This window comes from Zootoca vivipara, chromosome 1, assembly GCF_963506605.1.
Source record: "Zootoca vivipara chromosome 1, rZooViv1.1, whole genome shotgun sequence".
In the NCBI taxonomy this organism is placed as follows: domain Eukaryota; kingdom Metazoa; phylum Chordata; class Lepidosauria; order Squamata; family Lacertidae; genus Zootoca; species Zootoca vivipara.
Window position 1 is genome coordinate 30,921,099 of NC_083276.1, and position 17,382 is coordinate 30,938,480.

General features: G+C 41.4%; 1 protein-coding gene across 1 annotated transcript in view; it reads right to left on the reverse strand.

The window, feature by feature from the left end:
• Positions 1 to 335: 335 nt before the first annotated feature.
• Positions 336 to 17,382, reverse strand: part of LIN52 (lin-52 DREAM MuvB core complex component) — a 41,330-nt gene continuing 24,283 nt past the window's right edge. The window contains exon 6 of the mRNA XM_035108696.2: positions 336 to 5,986. Within this exon, the coding sequence (XP_034964587.1) occupies positions 5,931 to 5,986 (56 nt within the window). The 3' untranslated portion in view covers positions 336 to 5,930. The remainder of the gene's footprint in view (positions 5,987 to 17,382) is intronic.

The following is a 17,382-nucleotide window of genomic DNA, read 5'->3' on the forward strand; positions in this document are numbered from 1 at the left end:
CATAAACAAATGCATTGTCAAAAGTTTCATCTGGTCACTGACTGCCTTGCATACAGTAGGGGCCAGAAACCTGTTTAGGCCCATGGGAACATTTGACTAGAAGGCTTTTTTCAAGCCTTTTTTGTGGGAGGTGGGACCCTCTGAGTGCCAGGGAAGGTCTCTGCAGGTACCTGTGTGCTTGTGGGCACTGTGTTAGTGATTCAATGTATAAACCACCTCAAAGTATGACATCTATTGTTTTCTATTTTGTCTGAGGCAGCCTTTGCCAATAGATATTTTGGTGCTGCAAAAATAGGACATTGTTTTGTTTTGAACTTTTTAAAAAAGCAGCAATGCATTGAGAAAACTGCAGAGCTGAAAAATATGTTATTCCTGAGCCACCCACCCTGGCTCTCATAAAAGGACAAGATTAACAGTACAACTTGCTGTTACAAAAAAGGAGAAAAAGTTCTGTGGGTATTGTTGCCCTCAAAAAGTATTCCCTTTTCTTTTCCACTTCCTCTGATGACAAACAGCTTTTTGGGGGGCAGAATCACCTTTTCTGTTTTGCTTTCTCTCGGCTAGTGTCTGTAACACAGACAGCAGGAAGCTCCAGTGTCTTGTTTGCCAGGGAGCTGTGCTAGAAGAGTCAGAATGAAGGTCAGGGGTCAGCAACACAAACCAACCAACAACAACAAAAGCCTCATTCTGCATGGAAGTCAGTTGACTGGAGTCAACTGCTCTGATCACAGCACTGGGCCAAAGAACAATGCAAAACGGGTTATTGTTTTTAATCTGTTTATTGCATTAGCTGCTCTGATCACTTTGTTGTGACGGTGGGTTACCAATGATGAAGTGAAAGGAAGTATGGAATGCAATGCCTTGGAGTCCCCAGCAAGGTCAAAATACTTTCAGCTGTGAAACATGGGAACTAATTGCACATTTTACATGACTTTTCACTTTCTCTGCCACTACATGTGACTCTAGTGCCCAAGCTGGATAATCACCGATTTTCAGATGGCTGATTTTCTGAACTTTACTTAGAATAAAACCACTGAAGTGCTAAAATGGTGATGCATAGAAATGCCTGGAATCACATCCTGGAAACAGTTTGATGAGATTTTACACACACACACACCATTTTAAACTGTGGGTAGAATAGAAGACTTTGTAGAGTTGAAAGGGGCCACAAATGCCATCTAGTCAAAGCCTCTGCAATACAGGAATCTTGCCCACTGTGGGGCTCAAACCCATGACCCTGAGATTAAGAGTCTCATGCTCTCCATTTTAATGGAGAGTCTAGATGTTCACCCTGCTGCTATCTTCAGGGTGCCACTAGAATTATGCAGAGCAGGGATTGGCAGCAGCTAAATGCAGATCTATTAGTAGATTGCTGGATAATTTTAAAGGTCAGTTGTTTGTGAAAATGAAAAGGGCTCCCTCCACCCTAAATTAAGGTGTTAGATAGCTGATGTATAAATCTACACCTTAATCATATGTACTACCTTTGTCCTAAGACCTAGCAGGTGTGGCCTCCCACTGTGGGGTAGATCTGTGATATTAGCTGCCTGGCAGTTGTGTCACTGCTGCTTACTAGGAGTGGGAAGGAGGAGAGCAGGGCAGTGCAGGTGCATGGGAGGAAACACCGGATTGACTTCACTGACCTCTCCAACCCCCTCTCTCTGTGAGTAGCAATGACAAACCTGCTAGGAAACTAGTGTTGCAGCTTCACTGCCACTGGACAAGCCACTTCATCCTTCATCCTTGCCCATCTGCCATGCTTGCTGGGGCTGATGGGAGTTGTAGTTCAGCAACATCTCAAGGGCCAAAGATTTCCCACACCTGGCCTATTTAGTATAGCATTCTGCTTCACAACCTGACTAATCATATTCCTGTGGGAAACCCACCAGCCAGGGCATGAAGGAAATAGCTCTCTTCCACTGTTGTTCCCCAGCAACTGGCAGGGGGAAGACCCCTAGAAAGCTGTCACACAAAAGTCTGCCACGTTCTGCGCTTGAAACACCAGGACCTAGTGCTTCAGGATATTAAGGGCTGCTAAAAGATTTAATAGGATCAACAGGGTACACTTGAATGTAACATTTTTCTCTTTGAATGTCTCCTATTCTCCAAGCTTATTAAGGTATGGAAATGCACAGCTAAGGCTTTCAATTAACTCTATCCTTTAGTAACACCATGCAGCTATGATTACTGAATAATATTTAAAACCAGATTAAATTGAATTGCTAATTAGATAACCTTCCCGTTATTACAAAGCTACACTTTCCATTGTGGACCATAGGAGATTCAACCCGAAGGAAGACTCCTTCCGTAATTATCTCAAAACACTCAAACATTTGCCAGACTTAATTAATACAAAATGAATTCGCTCTAAATGTATGAAAGCAAGTAAATTGGGCACCCTGAAAGACCAGAATCCATCTTGCTCTATTTATTTGGATGTTAAAATGCAAAAGAAACATGAGACTGTACTGTACTCAAAATTTCATACGGTTGTTATAGAGGATATTTAGGGATGTAGACTGAGAGAGCACAAGTCTTACTCTTTATAAAGTAACTAAATTCTGATTTTCAAGTCTCAAACTCAGGCGAAGTTTAACTGTGACCTTTTTAATTTTATATAACTGCTACAAAATATGAAACTTTTGTCACTAGAGGCCCAAGTGACCTCAATGGCTAGAAGTGTCTTTTGCCAGCTTCATCTAGTTAGGACTGTTTCCAGACCAGGATATCCTGACCAGTGTTAACCATGCATGGTAACTCCAGATGTCTTACCACAGTGAGCTTTATGTGGGGCTGCCCAGAATCTGTAGCTAGTGCAACATACTGGGGCAGAGTATCACTTTCATACTATGCTACTGCTGAAAGAATTGTCCCGGCTGCCAATTCACTACTGGCCTAAGTTTAATGTGCTGGTTTTGGTATTTAAAGCCCTATTTAGCTTGGGATCAGGGTACCTGAAAAATTATCTCACCCCTTATACAATCAGTTGATCACTGCTCTGCAGGTGAGGGCCTTCTGCAGATACATTGCATAGAACAGACCTCCTGATATGATGGTAGGAACCTGTCCTCTAGAACGCTCTCCCTATACCATATGGGCAGTGTTAGAAACTCGGATATATAAGTGCCAAACAGCTCCTTAAACCAGGGTTACAGTTGCCAAAATGGAATGCCTAGTTGCCAATTTTTGGGCCAGACGGCTCAAAAGTTGTATTTTTCAATACGACGTTTAGGTTCCTGAAATTAATTCGGTTTGTGCAGATAAAATATAGCAGATAGAATTCTACAGAAAGTGTTGCTAGTGTGTGAAAACAGCCAAGATCCAAGGCTCCCCAGGCATGCACCTCCAGATGGTGGAGACGTCAGGTGCCATTCTGGCGACGGGGCATCTTCATTTGGTTGCAAGTGCCTGATAGCCAGGTGCAAAATGTGCCTGGCACCTGGCGAATTTCCAATGTTGCATATAGAAACCGTCTCTATTTTCTTTTTAGCATCTGTTGAAGACCTTTCTTCTCGCAACAAGCATTTGAGGTTGAGATTTCAATCCCAGTCTGTAATTATAATTAGACTTCAAACTGTTTTTAAGATACATTTTTATTGTTAAATTGGCTCAGGTTACGCTATGGGAAGCAATTCATTAATGAAATATGTAAGTAATTCCCAGCTGGGGCATACATAGAATCAAACTGATATTTGGCTAAAAATCACTGGTGAAACAAAATTCCTTTTTTTACATGCTTTTGAAAATGCATTGTTTAATCTTTATTTATTTTAAGAACACGGAGCTATAACATACAGGTTACTTGTTCAGGACAACCCGATCAAGTATTACTACTATTTATAAAAATACATTCCCATCATATCCAAGACTGAAAAATATAAATATATAAATATCCCAACACTAGGGCATATATAGATTACTGCCCTATCTATGAAGGATAAAAGATTCCAGAATAAAAAAGAAAAGCTTTTTAACAACTAATTCTAAAAATTATGATTCATGACTAGACTGGTAATGTGAACTTACCCTAGGTGTTGCCTAAACTTTTCAGTTTCACAGCCTCAAAAATGTGTTTCAAGAACCTTCACAATAAAAACAAATATACAGAGCATGGCGTGATGAAACTGGAGCTAAACACTTTCACATCCCATTGCTTCCAATGGGAGAGTTCAGAACTCTGTCCCAACGTAACTTCAACATGTACACAAAAACCAATTTTGTGATGTTTACTATATACATATGAAAAGCCACAAACATATAAAATAGATGCAAGAATTTCAATATTCCTGAACAAATATAAACATTAGGTCAACATGAAAAACATTTCATCAACATTTCTCTGGACAACACCACAGTTTCTCTTGCTTTCAATCTCATTGTTCACCATCATATGCAGTTTTGCTCCCACAGCAATGCAACCTCATATCTGAGCCCCAATCGTGCATATTGTGACCATATGTGACCATTACTTAAACAAGTGAAGACTTTGCTAAACTTCTTATGCTTTGAAAAGTCCCTATTGTTATTAGATAGACAGATACCCAAGGATTTACAGCTGAAACTGGCAGGTGCCAGTTGTGTACTGTACAAAGTGCCTTAACACAGAATTGCTTGCAGGATCATGTGAAGTTGCATATATATAGTTAGTTGATTATACAGCAGTTTATCCGTACAGCTCCAAGCTTACCCTATATCACCTGCAAATTGAAAAGGACACTCTAAGGTCTCTGTGCTGAAATCTTTCAATGTATATCCAGTGCCCACAATGTAAATGCTTTTGTTCTGCTCTGGAGAAAAGTGAAATCTATATAGAGTTTTCAGTAGAATATTCAGGTCATACCCAAAGTTAAGCTCTCTAGAATCCCACTGATTTCAGAATGAGAGAGGTGCAAGCATGTGTTCAATCTGAGATCCATGGGACTTAAAACTGCTTGCTTCTGGCTGGATTATCCTCAAATGTTTAACTAGCAACTTCATAATACAATATCCTAACCATGCATCTTGTGGACAAGCAATTTATTGCTTCTGGGGGGCGGGGAGGTGATTCAAGTGATACAATAATGACATCTCTCCAATAGGTTTCTTTGTAAGAGAAACCAATTTTGAAGAACCATCTTCTGGGTATTAATGATTGGAGGATATTTTCTTTCATCATTTAGAAAGGCCCCCTTCACATTTCCCACCTTAAGAGACAAATATATATTCAAACAAACAAACAAACAAGCAAACATCCATTAATTAATTAATTAATTAATTCATATTACATGTTGGCATGTGGCTCCCAATCCCACTCAGCACCTGAGCCTATGTGAGCCTTGGGAAGGGAAACCGCATCATCTTATCTGCAATGTTTGTGGCCAATACATACAGCTAACTTGGAAATCAAACATGTTTTGTAGTCTTGAGATTAGCCAAAATGTAAATAAAATAAAAATTAGTTTTCATTCAGGACCACACTTGTGGTGGCTTCTTCCATGAATAATATGTTGAGTACTTGTCCCAAAAGGAAAAGAGGGACATGCATGTGCATGCAGACATATACTTGTATATGCCATGTGATGTACAGGCCTGTGTCATAGAACCAGGTAATAAAAAGCAACTCTGCTTTTATTTTAAAAATATGCTGTTGCCAATCGCGGATGAATGAATGTATCCATTTTGACTCGACGGGCATAAAATTATGTTACAAAATTATTCTAGCAAAACGTGTAGGGGGTAGTTAAGAGACAGGCGGGTCAAATTGTTCTGCTGGGGAACTGTTGTCTGTCCTTGCCAAAATAACCTGGATGTGTCTCTTCAGAAAAGAGGTGAGGCAAGGGAGCATTTCTGTAAGCATCAGGCAGAGTACTGGCCTTTCCATTTCTGCATTCGGGGAAATTCTGGTCGTCTTCCAGCAGTCAGGTGTATTTCTTTCCAAACTCCATATTCAGCTACTTTTTGGGTTTTTCCAGGATGTTCAGAAATTTCCCTCGAGTCATTTCTCTTGCTGAAATCACAAGAAAGAAAGAAAGAAAAAGCTTAACATAAAACAAGTAGAGCTGGATAATTTACAATATTTAACCCCACTTGCGAAATTCATTTAAAATGGCTTTCTGGTGCCAAGAGGTAGCAAAAAAGATATAAAGTGAAGAAATAAATCTGTGCTGCGGTTCTGCGTTCCTAGCAGTCTGGAATTGCAGGCCAAGCACTGAAAACGTCAAAGCTCAGCTGTAATACTCACAAGCTGTCTCATTTCTTACGACACCCACTTCCTTTATTTCCTCTCCGGCTAGCTTCAGGTTCCCCCTTTCAGTTTTCCTGCTATATCCATCTATGAATAGTATAATCTAGAGCGCTATTGCTCCTCCTCAGGGCATCTCTTCCTGGATGCTATAACCCTTCAGAGATTATGGACCTCTGCCTCCCTCCATTTCAAGATTACTTGTCCCTGGCTGCTTATGATCTTAAACATAAATGAGACAGCACTTCCACTCTCCCTTGGCAGTGATAGTCCCTGGATGCTATAACGTAAATGGGGTTTATATTCCCTCAAAGTACTTCATCTATGGATGGTGTGTTAAAGTAGAGTTTACAGAGCTGTGCTCTACCCTCTCACGCTGTATTGTCATTCCCTGAGTGCTCAATGCAGCAAGGCAAAGTATATATTTATATATGCTTCCCTGTGTGTCATCAATCTCTGTGAAAAGCACCACAGAGCTTTTACACAGCTACTTTCCTACAGAAACATTTCTGGCTTGGAGTTCCAAGGTTTTAGCTGCAGGTGTCCTAAAGACCAAAATTTTGCCTTGCATGCTGTCTCCCCATTCTTAAGTAAGAAGTAAAATACTCATTCGTTGTGGTGAATAGGTTATATGCAGACAGAGGGCTAATATATTGCAAAGACTCCTAGGCCTCAAAATTCCCTGTGGGATCCTTTATTATGAAGGCCAGGCCGCCCAATCTTAAGAGCGGAGGGAAGATTTTGGCTGCAAGAGCAGTACAGGCAACTCCCCACTTTTGCAGGGTTACATTCTGGGACTCTGCGCACATAAGTGAAATGCGTTTAAGTGGGGAGCACCCTGGGGAGTCCTCATGGCTTGCAAGGAGACCCTCCCCAGCGCACAAAAAGGATGTCAGGCTCTGAGGGTCTTCTCGGTATCCACCTGCCTCTTCCAGGTTCCTGCCGCTGGGGTCGTGCCCAAGTAGATCGCACACAAGTGGGGAGTTTCCTGTATTACTGCACAAATTCAATGTGGCATCTTGGGGTTGTGGTGGACAGCTTAGTGAAAACACCAGTTCAATCTATGGCAGCTGTGAAAACTCCATGTCATAAGGCTGAAAGTAAAACTGCTTATACTGTAGTGTCATTATACAAATCTAAGCTGCAACCACACTTTGATATTGTGTACAATTTTGTACAAACAGAAGGAAGCACTTCTTCAAACACTTGAAAGTTAAACTAAGCTACTCGCTAACTTTCCTGCCAACCTAGAAGTTCGAAAGCACGTCAAAGTGCAAGTAGATAAATAGGTACCGCTACAGTGGGAAGGTAAACGGCATTTCCGTGCGCTGCTCTGGTTCGCCAGAAACGGCTTTGTCATGCTGGCCACATGACCTGGAAGCTGTACGCTGAGCGCCGCAACCCCAGAGTTGGTCACGACTGGACCTAATGGTCAGGGGTCCCTTTACCTTTACTCACTAACTTAGATGGCTTTAAAAGGGCCTCAACTGACCAATGGGGCTTGTAAATTCCCTTTCGCTTAGAAGCATCTTTACCTACAACTGACATCAGGTGTAGGACAGAGGTTCTCCACTACTGATCTAGAACATGTATATAATAATACACTTAAGTCAGGTGCAATTCACAGGACTGTAATTAAGTAAGGTGCAGGTCGAGTGAATATCGATTCACCACATCAGAAACCCAACTTTACTGCACCATCCAAATATTTATTAAATGTACCAAAGTGATGTTGGTGGTGTTGAGGGGACCCTGAAGCAGTCACATAACCACAATGCACCCAGAAATAGAAAACATTAAACCATATTCACTCAACTGACTTTTAGTTGCAGAAAAACTGTCAACTAAATTGAACCTTGCTGTGTAACCTGAAGACTATCATTTCCTATTTCAAATTTTGCCACGATTGCACCATATATGTGAAATTCAGAGACTTTAAAAGAGGATAAACCCTAATAACTTAAAAACATCATCACTGGAAGTTTGAGGTTCAAGTAAGTTGGCTTTGAATTAAATCTCATGCCCTGCAAACTGCAGCATTATCAACTGATGGAGTGGAAGTTTTCCACAGCCCCAGTCCCATATAGGAGATATACGAATGTGTGACAACTAGGCGCCCCTGAAGAGGGCTGCACCCTATAAATCAGGCTGTGAGCACTGACTAGTTCTGCGCTCCAAGTGAAATTACTGTGAGTTGGGGGCTGCTCCTGAGCACGTGCCCTCCTGTTCGCTTGTCATCGGAGATGTTAACATTTCTGATTAATTCACAGACCTCTCATTTTATTCTTCATTCCTTTATCCTTGCTATCCTGCTCTGCCGCAGCTTAAAGATTCTTACCGACCTGCTACAATAATCACCACCCGGCTCGCCCTCCCCCCCCCCACCTGGTGAAATTGTTTAGTGATGCCAACCGCGCTTTTAATTTGCAAGACATCAGACACAGAGGTAATTTATACCAACATCTGTTCATTTCTGACTTCTGAAACAAACTCGCACATGCTGCTACGAAATCCCATTAGGAGCAGGAGACAGCCTTCTGCTATTCTGTATTCCTCTTCTCAATACACACTTAGGAGGCAACTAGGCTTTAAATTTTAAAAGCTATAATACAAAACTAAGGTAAGGTCCTTATAGCCATCAATTAAGCAAGGGCCATCCAAATTGTGCAGAGAAGTTTCTGCATTTTGCTACTTTCTTTGGGTGTGCCGATTGTCTAGCTAGCAGCTGATCTACCCGGACATGCACTCCTTCCCTTGCGGTATATTGCTGGTAATAGGCAAATTCAGACAAGATAGTGCTCTTTCCCAATATTTTGGGCACTCTTCCCTCTGGGTTGCCCCCCTCCCTGAGGTTTACCCCACTTTGGGAAGGAAACAAAAAAATGTCTCTTACGCTAAATGGTTCTTTTTGTTTAGCGTTGGTCCAGTTCAACATTTCCCCCTACCTCAATTAAATCTAATTCTAGACATGCTTATTTTGGTTAAGAAACAAGGAAGAGAAGAAAGTGCAGCCAACATCCTAAATGCAATCATTGTCAGGGAAACTTACAGTAATAGCTGTCGCTACTGACTACCCATGGGAACAAGGGAAGCCAGTTACGTAGTAAATAGAGGTACGTATATTTTCAAATAAAACAGATAAACAAAATTGTACTAGATTACATTGGAATATTTTTTTTAAATATACTTAATCCAAGGGACTTGCCTACTGGAGGTGAGGCATCATACAATTTTTTATCATCCCAGCAAAAAAATCACAGCATGAAACAGAAGCATGAATTGCCCTGTCCAGGCAAAATTTACTCTCTCTATCACTACAATAGAAAACCAACAATGGATACAACTGCAATAGCTCGATTACAAATTAATCTCCTCAGTTAGATGGGGAAGTGGGGGCACTAAAGACCACAGAAAACAACAATTTAGGATGTAATCGGCCTAGGTTACAATAAAGCTGAGTATTTCAACAAATCCGCCCTTTCCTGGGACTACCTAGGAAACAGCCATTGGGTTGCTATAAATAACAGAAGCTCTTGAACCAGGAATTAAATTTTCTGCCTTAGAATAGATGGATCTCAAACCAGGTAGCGGACAGAAGAGGCCGAATCCAAAAACGGAAGCTTAATTTCCCAGTTGCTAAGGAGGGTGGAGCACAGTTTAATATAATCTCCTCTTTGGAACTTCAATCCCTCAATCCTGTATTTAGCCTTGTTGCCTTGGTCTCCCTTCGCACTACAACTGTCCCCAAACTGCCTCCTGCAGTAAATTTTGTGGCTGTTGGTTGAAGCGATTCAGTAGTACAGATTGATTTCTTGCAAGTGAGGAGATGAGGGATTACCAAAAGCAGCCCTGGTTAACAAGATTGGGTGCAGAATCTCCTGCGAGAGCAGCCCACTCTGCCAGCGCTTTGCATCCTTTCACTATGACATATGGGTTTCATTACACAAAGATTTTCCCGATTTTAACTTTGAGGAGATTACATTAGAAACTCAGGGCTATCTTTACATCTGTAGCAATTTAAAGGTTAAGTAACATTTTTAATCAAATGACAAAGACTCATAATGTTTGCCCTTCGGTCCAAAGTGGAAACTGTGGCTAGGATGTTCCTTCCAATGGCAATTTAATTAGAAAAGAACCCTCTGCTGGAGATTGGGGCTCATTGGTCCCCAACATCTCATAAAGGGCATTCTCATGCATATAGTATCTCTGTGCCGCACTGTGTCATAAGCTCTGAATAGTCAGGAAATAATGGAGGATTTACTATGATAAAACCAATGAAACCAGGGACTTACATTTATGTAAGCAGCTATCACCCTGAAGGATCCTTAATGGGAAAGGGGAGATGGCTTGTTTTTGCATACAGATGCCCAACGCGTTCAGATAGAACAACTGGCATTTCATTTAAGGGAAGGACCATAGCTCAGTGGCAGCATAGCTGTTTTGCAGAAGGAGGGTTCTGGGTACAATCCCTGGTATCCTGAAACCCCAGGAGAGCTGCTGCCGGTTAAGAGTAGACAGCAACGAGCAAGACAGACCAATGGACTAACTTGGTACTGTATAAGGTAGCCTCCTTGATGCAATTAGCAACAATCAACACCACCAATGCCATTTTATGCACTCTTATACACAGTTCACAGCTGTAACTAAGGGCAGCTCTATAAAATACTTACAACTTCTCAACTGCTTTTCATTGATGTGCTATGTTCACCATGTTATAAGAAACCTTAAGTGAAGAGTCTAAAGTTCTGTGTTCATAAGAGCCTTGCCCTCTAAGTTTGTTAAAGGCAAAGCGAATAGTAGTTGAAACATGCAACTTATGCCAAAGAAACTGAATACAGACATGGAAATTAAAATATAATTGTGTGCGCTGTTTTGCGGTTCTATACAACCTTCCATTCATGGATGGAATGTTGTTTACATATACTGGCTTCACTTCATCATTGCAGAACTATAATTTTACTTTCTAGTTCCAGAATACAGTGTTCACGTATCAAATATATTGTTTTGTTATTGCCAGTGCTATTTTTCTAGAAAAAGAGGTTCCGGAACTCACCCTTGTTCTCATGAGAGGTTCTGGAACAGAGTTCCAGAGAGTTTTGGCTGGGAAAAAAAGGCCTGGTTGTTTCTGTTTTAACTATTTATTTGTGCTTTTTCTCATGTTTTTATCTTGCGAACTGCCCTGAGATCTTTCTATGAAGGGAGGTATATAAATCTAATAAATAAATAAATAAAAATAAGATGAATTATAAGTCATATCTGGAACATGCTATTTACAGCACTGGACTTCTAAGTGATGAAGAGAAGCTGATTATGCTGGTAATAGTTGCTCTACGCATTTCAAATCTTGATTGTGAAATGCTGTGACTTAACAATGGACTGCATCCCAAACTGTCCATGCGCAAGTGGACATTCTACTTGCATAATGTGATTTTGCCTTCTCTTCCCCCACTGCATGGATGGATTCCTCTTCTTCTTTGGCAATCACTCGTAGCCAAGTAAGATTGTCTTCCATGAACACGGTTTTAACAATGGGTCCGTAAGTGACTGTGGAGGCCAATTCTGGATCCACACGTCCTTCCACAGTGGGGACATTGGTTTCCAGGCGGGAGTTGATCACGGTGTGGATTTGCCAAGCATGCCTTCCTCTTAGTACGTTTCTCCCTTGCGTCCTGAGATCGAGTTTCTTCAAAGCCCATGACACCTTTGGTAAAGGCTGTTCTCCAACTGTTCTCCAGTGTTTTCCAGTTGTCAGTGTTTATACTACATTTTTAAAGATTTGCCTTGAGACAGTCTTTAAACCTCTTTTGTTGACCACCAGCATTACACTTTCCATTTTTAAGTTCAGAATAGAGTAGTTGCTTTGGAAGACGATCATCAGGCATCCGCACATGACCAGTCCAACAAAGTTGATGTTGAAGAATCATTGCTTCAACACTGGTGATCTTTGCTTCTTCCAGTACACTGATATTAGTTCGCCTGTCTTCCGAAGTGAAGTGTAAAAATTTTCAGAGACACCGTTGATGGAATCTTTTGAGGAGTTGGAGATGGCATTTATAAGTGGTCCATGTTTCACAAGCATATAGTAAGGTTGGTAGTACAATAGCTTTGTAAACAAGCACTTTGGTTTCCCTGTGAATGTCCCGGTCCTCAAACACTCTGCACTTCAATCGGGAGAAAGCCACACTCGCAGAGCTCAGGCGATGCTGGATTTCGGCATCAATGTTGGCCCTTGTGCCTAGATAATAGGTTCTCCTTCAGGGATTTTCTTTTTCTGGCCCCTTTACAAGAAAGGAATAAAAACTCTTATGGTACTCTTGAGGCGTACAGTACAAAGCAGACTGGACCACTATGGGCTTCAGTAGACTGCGTAGGAAAAGGCTGTGCTGTTACTCCTAATAAACACAATCAAGGTAAAAGCCAAGAACATAAAACTACCAGTATCAAATTCACTAAGGGCTATTTTGTTTCAACCAACCTAAATATGAAGATAAATGTATTGGGAGCACCTCCCACTTCCAAGAAACTGACAGCAGCCAGCTTGACCTCCTTGACCCATGATCTCCATGACACTAAGTGTAGGGAAAGAGTTACATCTCCTCGCCTTGAAGCCAATAAAACCGCTCTTGATTATAATTTAGATAAGAGCCACTGGATTGAATAATAATGACTGAAACTCCCTTGGCTGTTTCACCTTGAGACGTCCATCACTGGGTTAAACATGATGCTAATTGCATTTGGATTGATTAATTTCTCTCACTCCTGTCTATTCGAATAATGCTTAACAAAATAATCACAGTACCCAGAGCCAAATCTTCTCCGTCAAAGGAATGAAGCCATCAGAACCAGCAGAGATGAAAGAAATGAAGATGACCCGTAATTACTGCTACGGTGATATCATTACCATATTATAGAAAATGAGTGTGGCGAAGGGGGAGAGCGGGGGCTGTGATTATTATTTATTTTTTAATGGAACCTTGCATCCCAAGAATGCAGATCTGACATAGTAAAGCATGTAAATATACAAGGCACGAGGGGAGGGGGTTTCTTATCTATTAAATTGCAAAATGGAGTGATCACCAAACCTTTAGATATATTACATGCTATGAGGTGGCTACTCCAGTCTTTCATTGCAATAGTTCTTTGTATTTGAATAGCATAGCAATGGGATGCCTGTCTTCCCTAGCCAAGTCTTAGACATCCACTGCAGAAACATTACTTAACTGTGACGCTAAAACCACCTTTTTATTTTAAACTTGCTTATTACTGGTGGCCTTGTTCTGAGGCTCCAAGTGCCAAATCCAGCTGTGATCAAAGGAAGGCTTCTTTTGAAGGGCACGGTTATTCCCAATACACTAATCTAAATCAATAAATGAACTGCTAACTGAATCAGGTTATATATTCATTTCTCAGCAACACTGTAGGATAGCTTTAAATGGTTTATTGCTGTGGCTTCAAATAGCATCAATAGAATACATTGCCTGGAAGAATTTGAATGAGAAAGCAACATTTTCGGCCCGCTTTTTCCTTAAATACCCTCTCATTTGAGAAAACAAAATAGCTTGACAATTGTATAGAAGCTTCAACCACCTGTGCTCTGCAATTCTAATTGTAGTTTATACAGTTCAGTTCTCCCACTGCTGGTTATGTCTGCCCTGCGGTTTCAGGAAAAGGAGAAAAAGTAGGAACCAAGCTGCTTAAAATATTTATTCTGGCATAAGGCCAACTGTATGTGTGAGCACACATACAAGCATCACATGCAAAACCAGCCAATATCAAAGACAAGTAGTTTAAATCATGAGGCTAATAAACTATAAAATATTACTTAAAGCTACAAAAAGAGAGCTCCCAGATATAGCAAAAGACTGAACAGTCATCACTATAAAGTAAGGAGAATTCTGTCACACAAATATATCATATTACCTATATCCATTCTTTCCATATAATGTTAACCATAAACTTAATTACTAATCCTACACTCAACACATTTACTAATACAAAAACCCCTGCTTGGGTCCTGTTTTCTTGACTCTGCTGGATTAGTTGAGTCCAACCATAGACATTTTGCTTGGTGGCATCCTTACCCTGCAGGAATGCTAACCACAGTTATCAACCCCTTATTAAACTATTAAAGAGGACAAAGTAGATAATCATAGTCTCCACCTCTCACCATGACTGGTTGGAGAAAGAGAAAAAGGTGAGAGAGCTCCCACTGCTGGTTGAAGTATGCTGGGATAGTAGGGGACAACATTAACCTTCCGCAAGTGTTACAAATCTGGCATCAACACCTGATTGGGCGCAGTTGGGATGAGCATGCTGCCTCTGCTCGCTGTCAAATCGCAATGTGTGGAAGAAGACAGGAAGCCTTTTTCTTACACGTGGCATGTGAAAGTTAAGCAGGATGGTGAGTGGTCTGGAAGCCAAGGCCTATGATTAATGGTGGAAGGAGACGGATATGTTTAGCTTGGAGAAGTGAAGATTAAGCAGAGGGGACTGCATGGTTGTGGCCCTCATATCTGAAGGGGTGTCATTCAGAAGGTGGAACAGACTTCCGCCTTACTTCCACTGGAACCAATGGGTAGTAACTGCAAGGAAGCAGATTTCAACTGAACATTAGGAGAAACTCCCTAATGGTAAGAGGTGTTCAGCAGTGGCATAGGCTGCTTCAGAGGGTGGACTCTCCTTCACTGGAGGTATTTAAGCAGTGCGGCTGTCAGGTATGTTGTAGCTGCATATCCTGTATTGCAGATGCTGCAGTGACCAGGCAGACTAGATGACTGCCAAGGGCTCCTTTCCAACTCTATGATTCTATGTGTTGTTGTTTCTAAAAATCATCATCATGAATTTCAACACTGGCATTCTGATTGTGAAATTCTTTGTACAGTACTGTAATGAATACAGCAGCCGATGAACAATCAGAATGGTTGGTAGGTGCGGTTGTGGATCAAACATTGAAGCTCAAATGCACTACCAGTTTGGAGGGGTAAAGAGCTGTCCCTGGGTACCCAATCAGGCTCTTTTCCTGCTGCTGGCATGATCACTCTCACATCCCTGCCAGGAAAGGAAAGGAGAAAGAGAGAAATGAGTGCATACTGTCCTGAAGCTTCACAAAGTTTCCCAGCTGAATGCTCCGGGTGCATTCACTCACTCAGACAGAGAAACTCCAGAGACTGGCGGTCATCAGAGCACATTGTGTTTGCTTGGGTGGAGAAACACTAGTGAGTGCAATGCTGAGTTCCATCTGTAGCACATTCTAAGACCCCCTTTACACACATAATTCCTCGGGTGGTTGTCGCTGCCTCTGCAGTTGCATACACACAGTCCCAGATATCTAATTAATTCAGCAAATGTGATTTGGCCTCCTGGAGGAGTGTTTACAAGCCACATAAATGACAGACCTTGCCAAAGGGATGAAAGTAGTTTGTGCAGTTTGTAAACAGACTGGGAAGCCAATCCACATGGGGAGAAGTGATATGCCTAGTCGTCACTTTCCTTTTTTCCTTCTCAGTGTGCCTAGTGTGGTGGCAGCTGCCAGACCTGGGCAGGGAAGGATACAAAAAGGAAGGAGGTTGCAGGAAGTGTAGGAAGGCAGGTTTACCTGATACCCAGATGCCATCACAAGGATACGCTCTACCAGCATTACCCTCAGCAAGGCAAGAGGCAAACTTTTATTTTATTTGCATGGAAAATGTGGCAGCAAGAGGAAAGATATTGGTCAAAATTACTGGAGATCATGAGGGAAAAACAGGTAATCAGGTAGGACACAAATTGCATCCTCATAAATACAGCCTTTCATAGACATCGCCTACAGGTTTTTAAATAGAACTTAGGAATCGTGAGAAATTAGCTTCTATGTAAAAGTGAAAATGGAAATTCTCATGAACCCTAATTCTCCGTCTGGTATCACTGGTCCTCTCATGCTATAACTGAGTAAAGCAGCCAGTGTCCCACTAGCTCCATTGAGACCTACTTTTTTTAATAAAAAAATTCACACTCCTCTAAACAGCTATTAGAAAAATAAAAAAGAAGGCCCGGCTTATTCTGTTAAATCCAAAAAGATAAGCTTCAAATTCTGTGGGACAATGAACAGACTATCTATTAAAAAGCCAAATGACAGCTTGGCCTGCTACCCAGAAACATCCGTCACCCAGGCACTTTCAGCTGGGATTTGTGCTGAATGACGTTTACTGTAGGTTAATAATTAGTTTTTAGCATAAGAGTCCAGTGTGGTCGTTCTCTCCCCAGGAGAGGAAAACAGGCTGAGCGATTTTTAGATTATATGTTCTGATAAGACACAGGCTCTTGACTCCCCATATGCAGCACAGGCCACCTGCTCTATGAAGCTGCCACGAGGGACCTCCTTGAAAAGGTTTAATAATAGTGCTCAAAGCCTGAGCTGAATTTACATCCTATATTGCAAAGTAAAATCATGTAGACAAAATCCCATCAAAAGATACACACTAAAGCCAATCTCTATAAACAAATTTACATACATAAACACACACACACACACACACACACTACAACAGGAGTGTTATAGTGGCTAACTGCACTGCAAAAATGACCGGCAAAACTGGATGCATAAAGCACATACATAGGGGTCACCAATGTGCACCAGTACCTCCTGCAGTCCCTGCAAAAGGTCTCAGTAAATATCCCCTTAAAATTCGCAATACACACAAGATTGATAGGAACTGAGCAGGACAAGCAATTTGTATGGGCTTAGCCTACACTGAACATACCTCATCAAGCATGCCCACATTTCAATGGATGCCAGGATTGTATACCCATTCTCCCAACCATTAAGAATAGAGAAGAGTTGCAAAGGGCTTCTTTCTGTGAGTGTGGTGAAAGTTGAGGATTCCCTGCAAAGAAGTTCTATCGTAAGGCAGATAAAGGGTTCTAAAAAGAGCTGATTGAAAGCTGTATGTTCAACCAAGTCAAAGTTCAATTAAATCTGGGATGGGATTCACCTAATGAACTCCACCAGTGGAAGTCCTGTGCAAGGACTTCTTGTTTGCACAACAGGGCGTTCCCTCCTTGCCCCAGCAACAACTTCTCATAACAAAAAGTCGTCGAAAATTGCATTCATTTCAATAATGCAACTTAAAAGGTGAAACCAATATATGAGATAGATGCATGACATGCAAAGCAAGATATGTCAA